At 41.4% G+C, this 18,903-nt stretch overlaps 1 protein-coding gene across 3 annotated transcripts in view; it reads right to left on the bottom strand.

Annotated features, from left to right (window-relative positions):
• DPYS (dihydropyrimidinase) overlaps positions 1–18,527 on the bottom strand; it is a 94,967-nt gene extending 76,440 nt beyond the window's left edge. For 2 of the 3 annotated variants that reach the window (XM_074316270.1, XM_019750646.2), the window contains exons 1-3: positions 18,116–18,524; positions 3,392–3,550; positions 607–786 (exon numbers count right to left, since the gene is read on the bottom strand). In XM_074316270.1, coding sequence (XP_074172371.1) covers positions 607–786; positions 3,392–3,550; positions 18,116–18,379 — 603 coding nt within the window. In that variant the 5' untranslated portion in view covers positions 18,380–18,524. Of the gene's footprint in view, positions 1–606; positions 787–3,391; positions 3,551–18,115 lie in introns of all 3 variants that reach the window. The other variant, XM_074316271.1, reaches the window with a different exon arrangement.
• Between the last annotated feature and the right edge of the window lie 376 nt (positions 18,528–18,903).

The following is an 18,903-nucleotide window of genomic DNA, read 5'->3' as shown; positions in this document are numbered from 1 at the left end:
CCCACTGCCTCCTAGCCATCAAGCCTCAGTCTCACTGACTTTAATAGGAAATGAGCCTAGGGAGAGAAAAAATTCAGCTAACATAAAGAATAAGAGACAGCTCTTTAAATCTTGCAGATGGTGCAGCCTTCAGGTATTAATAATAGAACTAATATGAGAAATAAATAGCATCTAGATTCCTCCAAAGCACATTTTAATACCCAGTTTCTGAAAGGAGTGGGACTTTAACAGCTACCTAATACACTGCTTAAGTCATCAGATGAAGCCGATGCCCACATTTTGGAATTCCAAACCAGCAGCCTGAGCTACAAAAAAAAAAAAAAAAAAAAAATAGTGTTGGGCTACACAAAGAAAAATATTTGTTTTTACAAAAAAACATGTTTGAGATCTAGTAGCTGGTTTTAAAGGGGGAAATTCTCATTTAAATGTGTAACCTGAATAAAACTCAGAGCAGGGACTCAAGGAAACCAACTAAGTGGTTCCAAACCGCAGAAAATTCGTTTCTTCCAGTGCATTACATGAGTTTACCTACTTAGGGCCAATCGCCTTCACCTTAAGTTATGGTCATTTTCATTTCTGGAGAAGCTTTGGAATGCAGTTGCTTACCTCTGCAATTAGGTCTCCATTTTCCGCGTGGACCTGAGCAATTGCTCCAATTTCCTTGCACTGAGAGAAGGCTGCGTACATCTCCGCATCTCTCAACATATACAGATCTTTATATGCCATAAACATCTTGAAAGAGTTCACACCTTTCTCTTGGGTAAGGATTTTCATTTCTTCTTTAACCTAAAAGGGAATAACAATAAGAAAATGTCACTGCTTCACTTAAAGACAATTTCAACGTTCTCTAAAACATTGCATTCACGAGAGAATTAAGGAAAACAAGGACAACAGTTTAATTCCAGAAAAAATGTAATTAAAGTCTTGATCTTGCCCCCACTTTAGACCCACATTTCATCCTATGAATTGCTGCTGATACAATACTTTAAATCATGAAAGAGTTAATAGTGTTATTGAGCCTCATTTTTTAAAAAACCTTTTCTATAATTTCAAATTTTCTACCATGAGTATATTACTTTTTATAGTCAGAAAAAAATGCTTTGAACATTATTAGCATATTCACATGATGGGCTTCCAAAGGAATGTACAATCTGCATTGCTCAGATGAAATACCTATTACTCGCTGAGTAGAAGAGCCTTTCTGAAGGTGACCTTGTTCATCACCCCTCTCACCCACATCTGTGAGTAAGTCCCATTAAATGACTCTCAGGCACTGTAGCCTAAGCCTTGCTCCAAAAGTGTGGTACCTGAACCAGCCCCATCAGCATCACCTGGGAGCTTGCTTGAAATGCAGCATCTCAGGCCCCACCCATACCTACTGTTATGAGTTGACTTGTATCCCCCCAAAATTCATATGTTGATCCCCTAACTTCCAGTACCAAATGTGACCTAATTTGAAAATAGGGGCATTGCAGACGTAATTAGTTAAGATGAGGTCATTAGGGTAGGCTCGAATCCAATAAGACTAGTGTCCTTATTAAAAGGAGAAATTTAGACACAGACATGCACACAGGGAGAACACCACGAGAAGATGAAGGCAGAGATGGGGTGATTCTGCAAAGTAAGGAACACCAAAGATTGCCAGTAAACCACCAGAGGCATGGAATAGATTCTCCCTCACAGGCCTCTGAAGGAACCAACCTGCCCACACCTTGATCTTGGACTTCTAGTCTCTAGAACTGTGAGACAACACATTTCTATTGTTTAAGTCCCCCAGTCTATGGCACATTGTTGCAGATGCCCAAGCAAAACTCTGTATTTTAACAATAATGACGAGGTAACATTTGCCTATTTACGTGTGATAAGCACTGGTAAGGGTAAACACCATCACGATTGCTCTTTCTTATACAATAAGAGAGGGAGGAATGGAGGGTGGGGGGAAAGAAGGAAGGCAGTAAGGCCCTAAAAGCACCAAAGAGATCAGACGTATCACTTAGAATGACATTTTTGTAGAAAAATTAACTTTAGCTGTGGACTATAAACCTGGCTATTATATTTGCTGAACTATCTGTTAAAGATTGATTACTTGTTTTATATTAACTTGGTGTCTAAAGCCCAATTTTCAGGCAAAGTGGGGACATAGTTACATGGTAACTTCAAATAAAGTCACCTTGTGAATGCTTCCTGGTAAAAAGATTTCTAAATTAAGTCCAATGTGGAAAAACATGTTGTTGATTTAAATCATAAGGAAAAAATTTTTTCTAAAGTACACACACAAATGTATAGGGGGAGAAAAGAACACATTTTAACATCTCTCAAAACTATCTTTCTTATCTGAATCATGTTAACATTTGTGCCATGGCCTAACTAATTAGCAGACATGGAAGGTTGCTTTGAGCTCCATTATGAAATGATTTGACCAGGTGGTGACATTAGCAGAGCAGTGTAGAAAGAGCACCGGGTTAGGAGACAGATGGGAGAAGAAGGCCTTGAAAACGTTTCCAGTCTGTCCTTTCCTCTTTCAAGTGCACAGGAGGGAAAAAAAGGCGGGGGGGGGGGGGGGGGGAGATGGCTAACAGTGGAAATGGACGCATCTAGTTTTAATGGGAATTTCCTTGGTTTTTCTCCCAAAATTAAACATTTCTAATTGAAGTTCTAATCTGTTGGAAAATACTATTTTAAAAGGGTCTGGAGGGCAGCCGGATGGCTCAGTTGGTTCGCTGGCGAAGTCTGAACAACAGGGTCGCCGGTTCGATTCCCACATAGGCTAGTGAGCTGTGCCCTCCACAACTAGATTGAAGACAATGAGCTGCCGCTGAGCTTCCGAAGGGGCGGCTGATGGCTCAGTTGGTTGGAGGGCGAGCTCTCAACAACAAGGTTGCCGGTTCAATTCCCACATGGGATGGTGGGCTGCGCTCCCTGCAACTAAAGATTGAAAATGGCAACTGGACCTGGAGCTGAGCTGATCCCTCCAAAACTAGATTGAAGGACAACGACTTGGAGCTGATGGGCCCTAGAGAAACACACTGTTCCCCAATATTCTCCAATTAAAAAAAAAAAAAGTCTGTAAATGTGGAAATTGAGAAAAAGGGAGATGGGTACTTTTAAAAATTACACGCCATGAATTAAATATTAGAAAAGGCTATTGTGAATTATGAAGGATTTTTGCTATCATCTATATATGATTTTTTAAAAATAGTTCCCAGGATTCAAAATTCAAAAGGTACAAAAGACCATGCAATGAAAAGTCTTCCCTCTGATTCTGAACTCCAGTCGTCAAGGAAGCAACCAACATCCCACTTTCTTATGTTTTGACATTATCAGCTTCTTGATCTTGTCCAGAGAAAGGACTAGGACTAAGTGGAAGAAATTGAAGCCCTAAGTGGTTCACCTGGTCACTCCACCATGTCACTGCCACGTGAAGGCTGTAGTCGCAGCAGACTTTGGGATCAGCCCAGCTTCGCCAGGTCTCGAAGGCCTGGATGAGGGAACCGCCTTTCTGAGGAATGGCAAAATCGATGATCATGGTGGTGCCTCCTGCCAGGGCAGCCTGGAATCACAAGGGGGTTTCAACAAGTGAGCCATCAATTTTCTAGTAAGTCATTTATCTCCTTGAACAATATGCATTTGCAGGCCAGACCTGTGGCTCAGGTAGTTAGGAGTCCCAACGCTGAGGTTGCCAGTTCGGTCCCCACATGGGCCAGTGAGCTGCGCCCTCTACAGCTAAGATTGTGAACAACGGCTCTCCCTGGAGCTGAGCTGCGGGCTCTGCCTCAGCCCAGGGGAGGGCAAGGCTCATAATACCAGCATGGGCCAGGGAGCTGTGTCCTACACAACTAGACTGAGAAACAACAGCTTGGGGGAGGCGGGGGGAGGGGGGGGGGACTTGATGGGTCCCGGAAATTGCACAAAGATGCTGCCTTTTAAAAACCCAGAGGGACACAAGTCGAGTGCATAAATTAAAGTTTGAAGTATTAAAACTGCTGGAATTGCTTCTGTAAAAAGAATGGCATGTCTCATGAAATAAAAATGACTTTGACCCAAGAAAACAGAGGGAGGACAATAAAGAAAAACTAAAATGGAAAAAGTAAATATTCAAATTTTTTTCTTCTCTAGAAAACTATATTCATTATTGAAAATCCCATTTTATTAGAATCAATCTTGGTGACTTGTGTTTCCAACTGCACTGTGGTCTGTGCAGAATCCCGAAAGATTCAACATGATTCCCACTTCATCTTCCTTCCCCACAACCAACCGGTGATCCCCCCATCTTTCCTTAATTCCCATCTACCCCTCTAATCCATCCCCAAGGCTCTAGTCTTCATTTAGACTCTCCTCATCCCTCACCTGGTATTTATATCTCCAGTTTAATTCTCACTGCCTCCATTAAAAACCCCTTCGTTGCAACTAGTGGGATGTCCCTAAGCATGGATGTGACCCTTTGACTCCAAAGCTTAAAACTGAATGCTTCTCACCGCCTCTGGAATAAAATTTAATCTTCTTTAGCATGGTCCACAAGGCCCTACAAGATCTGTCTCAACTCTTATATTCTCCTTAGCATATTACATTACATTACGATTAATTTTAAAACCAAGTGTCTTGACTAATTATTGAAATTGATTTTATTTAAACTAAAATCACAAAGTGGTTAATGTGCTTTCAACTGTTGTATTCAAATAACATAGGTGAAGAAAACAAACATAGGCAGAGTATACTAGTGCAGTCATTGAGGGCCCCAGCCACGGAGGCTTATTGGATCCAGGGCACAAAGCTCAGATTCAACACTTGATACCCTGAACAGTTTCCTCCCTTCTTTCTTTCCTTCCTTCCTTTTTTCCTTCCTTCCTTCCTTCCTTCCTTCCATCCTTCCTTCCTTCCTTCCTTCCCTCCTTCCTTCCTTCTTTCTTTCTTTTGATGTATTCTATATTTTATTTCTTTTTTATATGTTTTATATTCCATTTCTTTTTTTAATATCTAGTTTTCCTGAGCATGGAAGAAAAAAGAATGCTTTTATTTTTCCCCCCAGCTTTATTGAGATATAATTGACATATCACACAGTTTAAGTTTAAGTTGTACATGTGTTGACTTGATAAACTTCTATACCGTGAAATTATCACTGTAGAGTTAGTTAACACCTCCATCACCTCACATAATTACTATTTCTTTTTTTGTGTGGTGATAACATTTAAGATTTACTCTCTTAGCAACTTTCAATTATTAACTCTAGGCACCATGCTGTATTACATACATCCCCAGGACTTATTAATCTTATAACTAGAAATCTCTATCCCTTGACCAATAGCTCCCCATTCCCTCCCACCCCAAGCCCCAGGTAACCACCATTCTACTCTCTGCTTCTGTAAGTTTGTTTTTGTTTTTTAGATAGATTGCTCATATAAGTGATATCATACAATATTTGTCTTTCTCTGACTTATTGCATTTAGCACAATGCCTTCAAGGTCTGTCTATGCAGCATATCCTTTGTTCTCATGGCTGAAATATATATATGTATATATATGAATATATATATTCTCACATTTCCTTTATTCATTCATCCATAGATGGAACATTAGGTCATTTCCATATCTTGGCTATTGTAAATAACGCTGTAATAAACAGGGGAGTGCAGACATCAGCAATTTCTTAACATCTGTATGCCTTTGATTCCTCATCTGCAAAGTGAGGACAGTAACTGTACCTAAACCATAGGGTTGTTAGGAAAATTAAATTGAAGTGATGCATATAAAGTGCTAAACATGGTATTTGACTCATGGTAAGTGCTTTATAAGCTTCAGCTCATGAGGCATCATAAGCCTTTTCACCATTGCTTTAGAATTAGGAATTTTTCCATTTTTCATACATTGTCTTATCTCCCCACTAGAAACGTGGTCATGTTACAACACAGAAGGGGGTGCCACCAGCCTCTCTCCCACGTCCCTCCAACTGCACCGCCATCACCCTCTCCCCACAGCCCCCCAGAAATACCAAGTGCTTCTATGTCCCACCTGGTATACTAGCTCTCTTCTATTAATACCTCCTTTTTCTTGCTTATTTAGATGGATCTTTTTTTTTTTTTAAATCACTGGGCCCCACTCCAATTCTTTTGCTCTCAAAAATCTTTTTGTACAAGATCCTGTACTTTGTCTCTACCTTTAGATAACATTGACTTACTCATGCAAAACAATACATATTTGCATCTCTTAAGAAATCCCTATTGTTGTAATGACAATACCAAGAAAAATTAATCAGGCTGTGTATTTTTATCTAAATTCAGATGAGTCTTCTCACCTTGCTTATGCGACACAAACATCCGTTGAGGATGAAAGGATTTTTCTAATACAAAATGCTATTAATTAAAATGTTACAAGCAAGTACTTCTTTCATATCTACTGAACTAGAAAATCAAGCTTAAAGAATTATTCTTTCCATTCTTTCCATATTAAAAATCTACCACCTGCAGGATGTGGGGAAACTAGATACATGGTGGTAGAAACACAAATAAAATGGTGCAGCACTTTGAAAAACAGTCTGGCAGTTCCTCAGGGAGATAAGTGTAGAGTTACCACATGACCCAACAATTCTACTCGTAGGAATATATCAAAATAAATGAAAACATGTCCACACAAAAACGTGTACATGAATATTCAGAGCAGCACTATCCATACTAGCCAAGAGGTGGAAACCACCTAAATGTCCATCAACTGATAAATGGATAAACAAACTGTGGTATATGCATACAATGGAATATTATTTGGCCATAAGAAGAAATAAAGTTCTGATACATGCCACAACATGAATGAGCCTTGACAATATTAAGCTAAGTGAAAGAAGCCAATCAGAAAAGATCATATATTATAAGACTCCATTCACATGAGACATCCGTAAGAGGCAATTCCATAGAGACACTAAGTAGAGTAGTGGCTGCCTAGGGCTGGAGAGGTTGGGGAGAGTTGGGTGATAGCTAAAGAGTATAAGGTTTCTTTTGGGGGTGATAAAATGTTCTAAAATTGATTGTGGCGATGGTTGCACAACTCTATGAATATACTAAACACCACTGAATGGTACACTTTAAATGGCTGAATTGTATTGTATATGAATTACACATTAATAAAATTGTTACTAAAACAAAAAAAGCCTACCACATGCAAGCCATTACACGGATTGAGGGCACTGGGAGGACGTATAAATTATCAAAGATTCTGCCCTCAGAGTGTTTATAGTCTAAGGGGGGAGATGAAAATATGAAGAAATAATGATAAAATACTCACATTGTAATAAAGGTAGAAAGTATACTTCTATAATAAATGGTAGTATAGGAAATGCTAAAGGGAAGTAAAAATTGCTAAGCTCCCTAGAAGAGATCCAGGCAAAAGACTACTGGGAATTCAGAGGGAAAGATCAACTCAGAGATCAGAAGAGGCTTGGTTTGAAATTAGCATTAGGACAACAGGATAATAATATCTAACCTGTAGCAAGCGCTTATTATGTGCCAGGAACTATTTGGACGTTCTAGGTGTTTTAACTGGTGTAATCATCCCACCAGCTCTGCGGCAGGTAGTATTGTTGACCCCATTCCAGAGTTTAGGAAACTGAACACAACACCATTAAATAACTTGCCCAAAGTCTCACAGCCACGAGTGACAAAGGCAGGATTGGAACCAGGTCATCAGCTCCAGAGCCTGCGCTTTCAGAACAGCCAACAGCACAGGGGAAGCTCTGAGGAAGGGGTCCATGAGGAAGAGGCAACAATTCAGCAGAAAAGTGGGAACGGGCAGAATTAAGATGACAGGGGACGGTGCACAGCGATGGCTTCCGGAGGAGGAAGGTGGGGCAGTGGCTGTGCGTAGGGCTGACAGGAGCCCCTGAGCACAGTGTGATTGGGATGACTCAGAGGGTGGCAGAGGAGGAGACACAGCAGGGGAGCCGGTCTGGCATTTGGAGGGAGCATGAGCTCCCTGTGGAACATCCTGAGTGTGAGGTGCCAGAGCACATGTCCACCTGGTGTATTTGCAGACTGAACAATGCAGACTGGGCACTGAAGAGCAATAAAGGGCAGGAGAAAGATGTGGCAGTCGCCTTGGAGAGGATGCCAGAGGGGTCCTGAGGGCGGCAGATATGACCAGGGAGAGAGAAGCAAGACACGATTCATAGGAGCCTTGATAACATACCGACACAACACTTAGCGTGAAAACGAAGCAGTACTGAGCCAAGACGAAACGTTGACAGCGGCTGTTTCTACGTGGCATCACCATAAGTTGTTTTAATTTCCCTCCACTTAAATTTTGTTTTCAGTATTTGCTACATTTTCTATAACTGAGCATAACTTATAGCTACAAGTACATGTATGTGCTATATAAGTACACAGACTGTTTATGGTCTTCTTACTAGACTGAAGATATGATGGCCAAAGGGCCATTTTATAAAAAAAACTACAGCAGATTGAAATTCCTGGGGCTACAATGTGCAACTCCTGAATAAGAATTTATCACATGGGCACCACCTCCCCAATTAACCAGGAGCAGGAGAGGGAGAGGAGCAGCCACTTGTCTTTTCTTTGTCTCTTCTTGTTCTGTTTCTTCTCTCCTCTCCTCCTGCCTCTCCTCCCCCTCACAATGGGAAAAAATGTAAAGAAACTATAGTGAATGGGAGAGTATAGCCTGGGCCAGTGTGAGCAAATGGATGAAAAAGAGAATCTGCCTTTTTTCAAACCACTGGCACGTTAGCCACTCGCCACAGGGATCCTGGCTGTGACACTGGGTCTTGGCAAACAGCTGCTGGGCACTGTTGGTACCTCAGCCTCCTCTTGAATCTCTTTCTTCCTCCTGCCTCTTCTGGTCCACCCACGGTCCTTGGGCTGCCCAAAGTTATCTCAAATCCTCAAATATTATTTCCAGATCTAAAATGGATGCAAGAAGCCACATGCCAGAGCTGCAGAACTGTAATCCCAATTACAGTGGATGCCCCAAACTGTGGAAGATACCTGCTCCTCTCAAGAGTGACTTGCCTCTTGAAAGAGGCATTTGTTCAACTGCCCAGTTCTGCGTTATGCCTCTTATACTCATTAGTTCATTTAATTAAACCTTGCGACAGCCCCGAGAGGTAGGAATTGCTTTTCTTATTTTACAGTTGAGGATACTGAGGCTGAGGCATTAAATGACTCTCCAAGGTCACATAGCTGGCAAATTCTCATTGGTAACATGGAGGAAGATACAACTTTGAGCCAGAGGACTTCCAGTCACCCACTCTGGGCCTCAACCCCACGTGGGCTGCTCCCCCTTCTCTGATCTTCCATTTAGTGTGATCTTCCTTCCAGCCTGGGGCTCCAAGTCCTCAGTGAGGATGACCGGGAGAAATGCACAGGTTGGTAAAATGAATCAACCATTTAGGAAACCAGGAGCCACACAAAACAAGACAAATCCTATCAAACTATGAATTATAAATTCCCAAATAAAATGCAATTTTATTAAGCTCACGTAATGTTCACCACTGTGACAATCGCTATTGAAATAATGTGCCGCTAAAAGGTTCATAAGGAACGGCCCTGTACTAGTGCTTCTTCGCCTTCGCACAACTATCCTCCATGGGAAAATCCACTTTATCGACCAAACCACTGGTCAGAGCATCACATTCCCAGCGCACCTTAGAGATCTTCAGTATTTGTTTAATTTCTTCTAACATCAGATGCTTCTAGATTCACTTCTCAAAGGGTTCCTCAGGATTTACTTAACATTTGAAGAATGAAGAGAGCTTAGGAGAAGTAGAACCAGTAAAGGGTGAACATTTCTTTCATCGTTCTACACAAAACCTAATTGTTTCCTCTGTTTTTACTGCTGATTGACTTTGCTCCACTTTTATTTGTACTGAGCCAAACAAAATGCATTTACCTTTTCTAATCTGGGCTCATAAATCAATTCTTTCAGCTCCTAATTACTTTGGCTGCTTTCCCTTGAAATACTTCCAGTTTATCTAAAACCTTCTTTTGTGCAGAGCAGAGCATGTGCTGTCTCAGGTGCAAATGTGATAGAATATAAATTGAGATAAACTCTAACCAACAGTGGGGTCATAATATTACATAACACGAGATTTTATTTAAGAATGCATTAGGTTGCAAATCAATATTGCAAGCATCCCAAGCATTTTTTTTTTCCTTTTTATGGTGTCACCAAATTTTCATTTCTAAGCTCATCCTAAAACAAGTGACCCTGCTTCACTAAAAATCAATCACAGAACCTGCTCAACCCAAATAAAACCAAAAGAAGTCCAACAGTACATTTGAGCTGTAGGGAGGAAAACACTTGGCTGAATTTTCAGCTTTCTCTTAGTCACTAAGACTTAGGAAAACAAACCTCAGGACCCCAATTTGTCTTCCAACTCCAGAAAAAAACATTCAGCTTTGTAAAGAGGTCTTCCACATTGCCTCTCCTTGTCTCCCCAAGTTTGAAATATTAAGCACACCATCATCCATCTAACTGTGCAAACCAGACTTGAGAGTCACCCTGGACCTTTACCTCTCTTCTTCCCTGCATCCCCAAATCCAACCCATCTCACCCCAGGCTACCTTCTACATACTCCCCGAGTCTACTTCCTGCATCTTCACTGCCACTGCCCTGTGCCCCTTTCATCTTCTAACTAGACTAGTAGCCTCTTCCTTGTCACCTGGTCCCCAGCCTTGCTTGCCACTTCCAATCTTTCATTGACTTCCCTTTGCTCGTAGGATAAAGAAAAGACAATTATTATACAATCCTTTAAGGCTCGCGGCATGATCTGAACTTTGGCTTTTTTCTTAGCTTTCTATTGCGTCAGGTCCCCCCACCCCACACTCCCAATTCATTCACTCCATTCCAGTGACACTATTCCTCCCTCTCCTTGGAGTGCTCTGAGCTCATTTCTACCTCAGAGAGAGAGGTCACCCATGTCTTCCCTCCTTGGCTCCTCCTCTCCTTAGTCCAGTGAATCCTAACCCTGGCTGCATACTAGCATCATCTAGGGAACTTTTAAACCATCCCCCAACGATTCTGATGCAATTGATGTAATTTCTGATGCATCTCTATGTGCCCTGTGCCTATTACAGTGCCCGGTACATAAATAGTCTTTAAATGTTTATAGGAGAAAGAAATGGAGAAAGGGATCAATGAATTTCCCCCCAAAACTATGAGTTGGCATAATTATGATGGTTCACTTTTCCAATTGCAAAATGGAAAAGGAGTATAAGTGGCATGTTAATATAAGATTTTTCATTTCTCAAAAATACGGCTAGCCCTGGCCACGTAGTTGCCTGGATCCTTCTATGAAAATGTTAATATGGAATGTAGACCTTGAGCTGAATTTGAAAGCTGGATGCTCAGTTTTGCCCAAAACACATTACCTTCCTCCGTGTTAACTAGGACTTTTAATATGACAAAATTATAGTTTATTTCTATATCTATGCCTCAAATATTTTTTCTTTTTTACAAAAGATGACATTTTGTTTTATTATAAGCTATTTTTTAGGTCTTTGTTTTTATGTGTGAACAGATCCTCAGGGCTCAGGAAGTCAGGACAGACACTAGAACATGCAATTTCGCTATTAGGAGGCAATGAAATATAACTGAAAAATTGAAGTGTCCTCCCTTAACGTGCTACTTGACATGTGAAAAGAAGAGTCCAGTGTGATGGTGAGGAGTCGACTGTGGGTAATTGCCAAAGCTCACTTAGCAGTCAAACAGCCTGCTCAAAAACTCAGCTTGGTGATGCAAGCTGTTATGACCAGTGACTTCACAAAAGGGAAAATGCCAGACCTCAAGTATTCATTCAAAAAGAGTCACAATCATCAAAGTTAAGTCTATAAGTCCAAAAGTCTATAGTAGATAATTTATTATTAAATCCAACATAAATTATATCCCTATATACCTGCCACTGAGAGCAAATGGATTTAGTCTGTATTACCCCAACCACAATGCCAGACACTTAGTGGGTTTCCAAGAAATATTTGACTGAATTAATAGAACCTAACCATCAATTTGGAAAATCCTTAGTTTAGGATTCTTCCATACTAGATGGTGGGGACAGGGTCCAGAATATGCCAGCGTGTCAAAAAAAATCATTTTAGGCTGAAGGCATTTGAGAATAGACTTTTTTGACAATTGTAAAAATTGAAATTTGAAAATATAAAAAATATATATATTTTAAAAATTTTTTAAATGAGAAGCAGCTTTTTTCCTGAAGTGCCTTATCTGCCTATAAGCAGAGCCTCTCAAAAGCATTTCAACTGTCATTCAATTGATACTTCCAGAAAGTGTCACCACCAGGGAAGACTGACTCATTACCTGCCACTAGAAGCTTGCAGCACACCTAAATAGCCTTTGTCATAAAACTATCTCCCACCAATTCTCCTAAAGGCCCATTTGACTTTCCTAAAAATCGTTTGTTTTCCCTAAATGCCCTTCTTCCCCTCCCTTTCCCCTGTTAAGGTGGTATATAAGCCTCAAATTTGCACTGCCTCCTTGAGTCACATTTTTCTGTGAATTTGCTTACACCTGAATTTTAAAAATCTCTTGCTAATCTGTCTTTCGTCAATTTAATTTGCAGGCTCCAATAACTAAACCTAAGAGGTTACAGGAAAAGTTTTTCCTCCCCGACAGTAGCATCATGAAAACCTTGATTTCTACACTATCCTTGTTGGACATCTAAAACATCCAGTCCATGCAAACTAAGGTGGAAACACGTGGTGGAACTGAAAAGCCTGGAGAACTCAAGTATGGAAACGGAAAGAAGACAAGTCTAGATTCTGTAAAGTTCAGTGAAAGGATCCCTAACATACAACACCCTCAATAGGGCCAAAGCCTTATTTAACATCAGGTAGTTTCAAATTAACATTTGAGATGTTTTTTTTCTTCCTCTAATTAGTAGTGCAAAGATTAACTTTGTAATCAATAAAGAGCCACCTAAGGAAATCACAGAATTATAAGCTCTTAGAGCTGAAACATGCAGGCTAACACAACAAGACATTCAAAGTTCAGCCTCACCAGCAGTTTAAAAAATGCATATTTACTAACAATTAAGAAATTCTATGTTTTTCCTATTAAATTGGCATTGATTTTTTTTTCCAAGTCAATATTCACAGGTAGCTAGGTTGCAGTGAGATGAGTATTCTAATGTATTGGTCATGGGAACATAGACTGAAGAGCAATCTGGATGCACCCATTAAACTCCTTTAAGATGTATCCGCTATGCATTAGCCCAGTCATTTCACTCTGAAGGGTGATTTCTAAGTCAATCATCAAGAATCTGAGTGATGACTTATGTTACGATGTTGTTATACACAGGCAAAAAAAACTAGAAACCATCCAAATGTCCAACACTGAGAAGAAGAGAGCTGAGCTGTTAACACTTTGGGAAATGGGATGAAAACTGGGCCTGGCATTTGGAGGGAAGGATAAATTTGGTTTGGAACATGCTAAGTTTGATGTGCTTATGGGACACCAAATTGCGATATCTTCAGGCAGGCAGAAATGGAAACCTGATGCATGAGAGGTACCAAGACCAGAAAGAAAGCTCTGAGACTCAGATTGGACTCAGAGTGGATAAAGGGGGCCATGGAAATCACATGCTCCAATGACAATTAGGGTCATGGGGAAATGTTTAATGAATAAAGCTGACTCGGAAGAGTATGCACAATTTAGAAGAAGGAAAAATGCTTCTATACCCTCCCAAAAGAAAAAAAATCTCTGAAAGGATAGAAAGCAAAATGTTAAAATTATAGCTGATTTAAATGTTTTTCTTTATATTCTTTTCCTTTTAAAAAAAAAAAAGTTTATTCATTCAACTAATATATATTGAGCAACTATAATGTTCCAGCATTTTCCTAAGGGCTGGATGATGATTATATATTGCTTTTATTTGTTGTAAAATTTTATTTTTTTTATTGAAGTTGTTCTTCTAACCAGAGCCTCATTTTACACGTAACAAAATGTTGACAATCCTGAGAGAGGAAATCACTTGCTCAAGGTCACACAGTCAGCCCACACAGCCTCTAAAGCCCAGCCTGGAGCTCCAGGAAGCAACAGAAAAAGGAATTTGGGTTGCAACCAAGTTTTCTGCGCACAGCTCTTTTACAAGGTGAGGAAGCTCGATAAATACAATCATAAATGTGTGCTTAATCACATACCTTCCACTGCCTTATTATAAGTAATTATCCTGATGGCACCCGACCAAAAAGTTCCAGAGTAAAGTATAATTGCCTTTCTTGATAATTTCGAGGACTTTTTGTCCTTGCCAAAAAAAAAAAAAAGTGTTTTCCCAATTTTTTTAAAAAATGATTTTTCCGCTACCTACTGATACTGCCAGGTTTTTAATGCAAGTCCATACTTCAAGCTGCATATATGTCAGAATACAAATATATATATTTGAAAACTGGCTGAGCTCTTGTAATCACTCTTTTATCACAGGATATAGTAAAAACAAAGTCACAATTTCAAGTTTATCTAATTCACAATATCCACTTGAATTAAAAATTCCATTGTCTTTTCTCACAGATGTTGAATTATTAAGAGACCACCGTACATCTAGTATAGACCAACAAAATGAAATATGATTTATTTAAAGGAGAACATTATTAGTTACATCAGATAGAAAGCTTTTACCTTTAATTAAATAAATTAATTACAGGCTTTAAATCAACCTCTGACATGAATTAGATTTACAAAACACATAACCTTTGGTTGACCTATATTTCACTGTTTAAATTGGGCCCCATCACAATCTAGCAATCAATAAATGAAATACCACAAACAGTATCCCTTCTATTTGTCAGACATTATAAATGATCAGCCTGGAGGATGCAGAAAGCAAACAGGGAATGGTCTAACCTTTGGGGACCTATTTTCTGAAAACACTGTGGGCCAAAAAGGGGTTCTAAAGAAAGTCACCTCACAGGGTGATCTGATCATAAATTCCTAACTGGGTAGGTCATGGTGGGTAGTCACAATACAAGCCTATGACTTTTTTAGTAAAAGGTTTATCTTTACTTTAAGCAAACCGTGTCCATTGTTTTTGAGCATCTATTTAGCACACCTTTGAAATAAGGGTAGCCACCCTCAAGAGAGCATGTAATCTAAGTATTAGATATCCTGTAATTCAATGCTCTCCTTGCTTTCTCCCACCTTCCTGTAAGCTTCCTTATATTCTCTCCTTAATCTCAACTGCATAAAAGAAACTGTAAAAGTCTTATTCTCCAAAGCATTTGAGATCTTGCTTCTCAGCAATTGTCATCAGTTTGGTGCAAATAAACTCTTACAAGAATTCTCTACAGGTTTGGACGTTTCGTACATTGACATTTATTGAGTGTAGCCAGCGGAATTCTGAAGAAGCCCACCCAGGACCAGGCTGTGGACCTGGACCGGAAGCTAGGGACAAGCAAGGGCCTATTATCCCCACCAGCTCCCCGCTTCACTATGTGAATGAACTTAGGTGAGTTTTCTCTCTAAATCCCAGGCCTCCTTGTTTTAAGTAGAAGGGCCATGACTTTATTTGAGCTGTTCTTAGAAAATCTTTAAGGTGCATAAGGGTTGAGATAACCCAGGAAAAGGCAAAAACAAATGGGTTGCTGCTTTTAATACCGGCTTTTAACTGGCCTGCTTACTGAAAGTCTGAACAAAATCTTTGCTGGTTAAATAAAAGACTGAACTCTCTTTAGCTTCAAAGGATAAAGAACACTTACTTCCCCAACCCAAATAGCCAATGGAGTGACAATAGTTGCTACAGATCCCCGAATCTGGAGTGGTGAAGATGGATGCTGCAAAGTGTTCAGTGCGGTAAAGCAACCCATCCCGGACAAGCCGGCAAGAAGAGCCCCAGGGAGAAGAGCAGGGTGCCCTGGAATGCATACACTCCAAAAGAGGGGCCTGTGCCTTGGAAAGCATCCGGTCAGCTCTTTCTGGCCTTTGCTTGGGTGTTCTTAGGTCAGTAAGGATCTTTGTGGGGTTGCCTGAGGAAAATTTTCCTCTAGGGCATGAAGCAATCCTATAAGAATATAAACCACATTTGGCTCATCCAGAGACATGCATGTAAAGGCTAGTTTTCTCTATAAATTTGTTCACTTACAGATCTCAAAAACTAAATTAATATGGTCAGAAATAGCAGCTCCTACCTGGCAAATGGGGTAGTGGAACGACCTGCCATCAACAAAGGACTTTTTTAATGATGAGTCTGTGATAACAGGAAGTGCTTGTACTATAACTGGAAACAGCAAGTTACAAAATTTTATATAGGGTGGCCGGTTGCCTCAGTTGGTTAGAGCACAGTGCTCGTAACACCAAGGTCACCAGTATCAATTCCCACATGGGACAGTGAGCTGTGCCCTCCACAACTAGATTGAAAACAACTTGACTTGGAGCTGATGCGTCCTGGAAAAACACACTGTTCCCCAATATTCCCCAATAAAAATTTTTAAAAATTTTTATATACAGGTATACACACACATATACACAATACACTCTCAGTAATGTGGGGAAAAAAAGCATATTGAAAAGCATAGAGAAAATATACCAAAATGTTGGTTGTCATTAAGTGGGAGATTATGGGTAATAGTTTTCTTCTGTCTACTTTCCTATCCTTTCCCCAATTTTCTATTATTTGTATTGCTTTGATATCTGAACATTTTACATAAAATGTAAAAATAAGTTCATTAAAATTGAGCAAATTTCAATTTTTAGCAAAAGGTAAAAATGAATGTTCCATTTTCAAAACAAATAATGATCTGTCCTACAAAAGACTTTGACCACTGCCCTGATGAGAAAGGTTGACAATGAGTAACCAGGAGGAAGCTTTCCAAATGTTGACGTGAGCAGCGTGCTCCAGGCCCCTTTCTCTGGGTTAAATCTTTCTCTCTTTTTTTTTTTTATTCTGGTCAATCATAGATGATTAGGTAAGGCGGAGGGGAGAGGTGTAAGGAGAGTGAAAATGGTAGAAATAAGTAGGGTACCTGAACTATGGTTAAAAATGCTTTGAAAGCCTGAACTGCCTATAGTTGGAGCCCACCCTGTTTCACACACATCAAGGTGTCGCCCTGAGGAAAACCTCAACCACATGCCTGACTGAAGAGTTTAGACCTTCAGGGTATCCACACTTTTGTTTTGCAAGGAGCCATTTCCCTCAAGGCAGCCCAAAATTCAAAGCTCAAGGAGGGTGAGGGTTTGGCTTTAGCAGAAGTAGTAAGTGGAGTTTTAAATATACCTTCCTGTAAGGCTGCCCTGTTCATCTCCTGATCTTGTTTTCAGGAGCCTTGGAGAACCGTTGAAGGTTCTTTTCACGGACCTGATCCTCTAGGCCTTTGTGTGGAGAGAAACCCAAGCTCCCTCACCTGGGGACTGGTGATCTGATTCTCCTTCACCATCAGTAGAGCTGCAGGTGCTCAAGCAAGCAGTAAGAATCAGAGGCCGTATTTAATGCCCCCAGGGTGAGTAGTTCAGAGAAGAGATGGGACAAGGCCAGCTTGATCTAAGTGGGAGTGCCTGGGAGACATATCTGGACTATTTCTCTTGGAAACCCTTCTCAGGGTTGTATTTTATTTTTATGGAAGGAGGCAAAGACTGTGGATCGCTGGGCTTCCATCCCTCCCAGACTTCTCAACACCCACCACATACTAACTCTGAGTCAAGGCAGTAACTACCAGGTGAATGGATTTTTATTTGGTTCTGGCTGGGAATGGAAGATGGGAAGAAATGTCTGGGAGTGCCAAGTTAACTAAAAGATTCTACAGATATTACGGAAGTCTTGTGGCTTTCCATAGAACGCCAATGAATATGGGGGGTGGGGAGGACATAAGGTGTAGAGAAATTAGGGCAAAGTTGCCTTAAACTTGTCAAATTACCCAAACGTAGGGGTAGGAAGCTGCTGGTTTAGGCAAGGTGGGCTAATGGCACGGAGAAAGAGCACCCAGAAAAAGGGGGCTCAGCCTGCAGAATCTTAATCCCAGCTCTTACACCCGCTAGATGGCTGCGGCTCGCTCCTGCCCACTCAGCCCCTCCCCGCTGCGCAGGCGCGGGGTTGTGGGGGGAGGGGGACTCCGCTTTGGAGCCCCGGGCGCAGGAGAGGCGGGCACAGGCATCGCGGGGTGAGGGCGCGGCGGGGTGGGTACCTTGGTGCCTTGGTGGAAATCGTCGACGGACCTTGAGCCCATAAAGGGGAACTGCATGTGCGTGTGCGTGTCGATGCCACCAGGCAGGACGAGCTTGCCCCCCGCGTCGAGGACCCGCAGCCCCGCGGGCGCGCCCCCAGGCGGCAGCAGGTCGCGACCCAGAGCCCGCACCACGCCGTCCTCCACCAGCACATCCGCCACCTGCGAGAAGTCGTCGTTGACCACGCGACCCCCGCGGATCAGGAGCCTCGACGGCGCCGCCATGCCTGGGGCACACGAGCTGGCTGGTCTGGGCGAGCTGGGGTCGCCCTTCTTCACGGTCCCCAAGGACCGCCCCCAGTTTCAGGCTCGAGTCCTGAAGGCTCGAGTTCAGCAAGGTCAGAGCCCCGAGCTGCGGATCCCAGGGGCGGTTTATTAACTGACCTTCGGATGGTGGCTCCACCCCCAGGAGGGCTGTGCGGGCACCGAAAGTCTGGGGCAGGATAGGAGATGACACAGTTTTGACCCTAAATGTCAAAGCCAATGTCTGAGCCATTGCAAAGGGAAAGATTTTTAAAACTGAAGGCCGCAGAGGGGTAGTAGACTTAGCGGGGGTGGGGTGGGGTTGTGTGGGGGGGTGACGGAGGTATTATTTTGTGAGATTTAAATGTCTAATCATTATGTTGTTTTGTACACCTGATACTAATATATTCATATATATTTAAAATAGTGAAGGACTGTAGGAAAAGAAATCCACCTCATGAGCAGTGTATCTGTACACACACACACACACACACACACACACACAC

This window comes from Rhinolophus sinicus, linkage group LG12 (genome assembly GCF_036562045.2).
Source record: "Rhinolophus sinicus isolate RSC01 linkage group LG12, ASM3656204v1, whole genome shotgun sequence".
Taxonomy (NCBI): domain Eukaryota; kingdom Metazoa; phylum Chordata; class Mammalia; order Chiroptera; family Rhinolophidae; genus Rhinolophus; species Rhinolophus sinicus.
The sequence above is the reverse complement of the archived record's forward strand: the minus strand, read 5'-3'. Positions and strand labels throughout refer to the sequence as shown.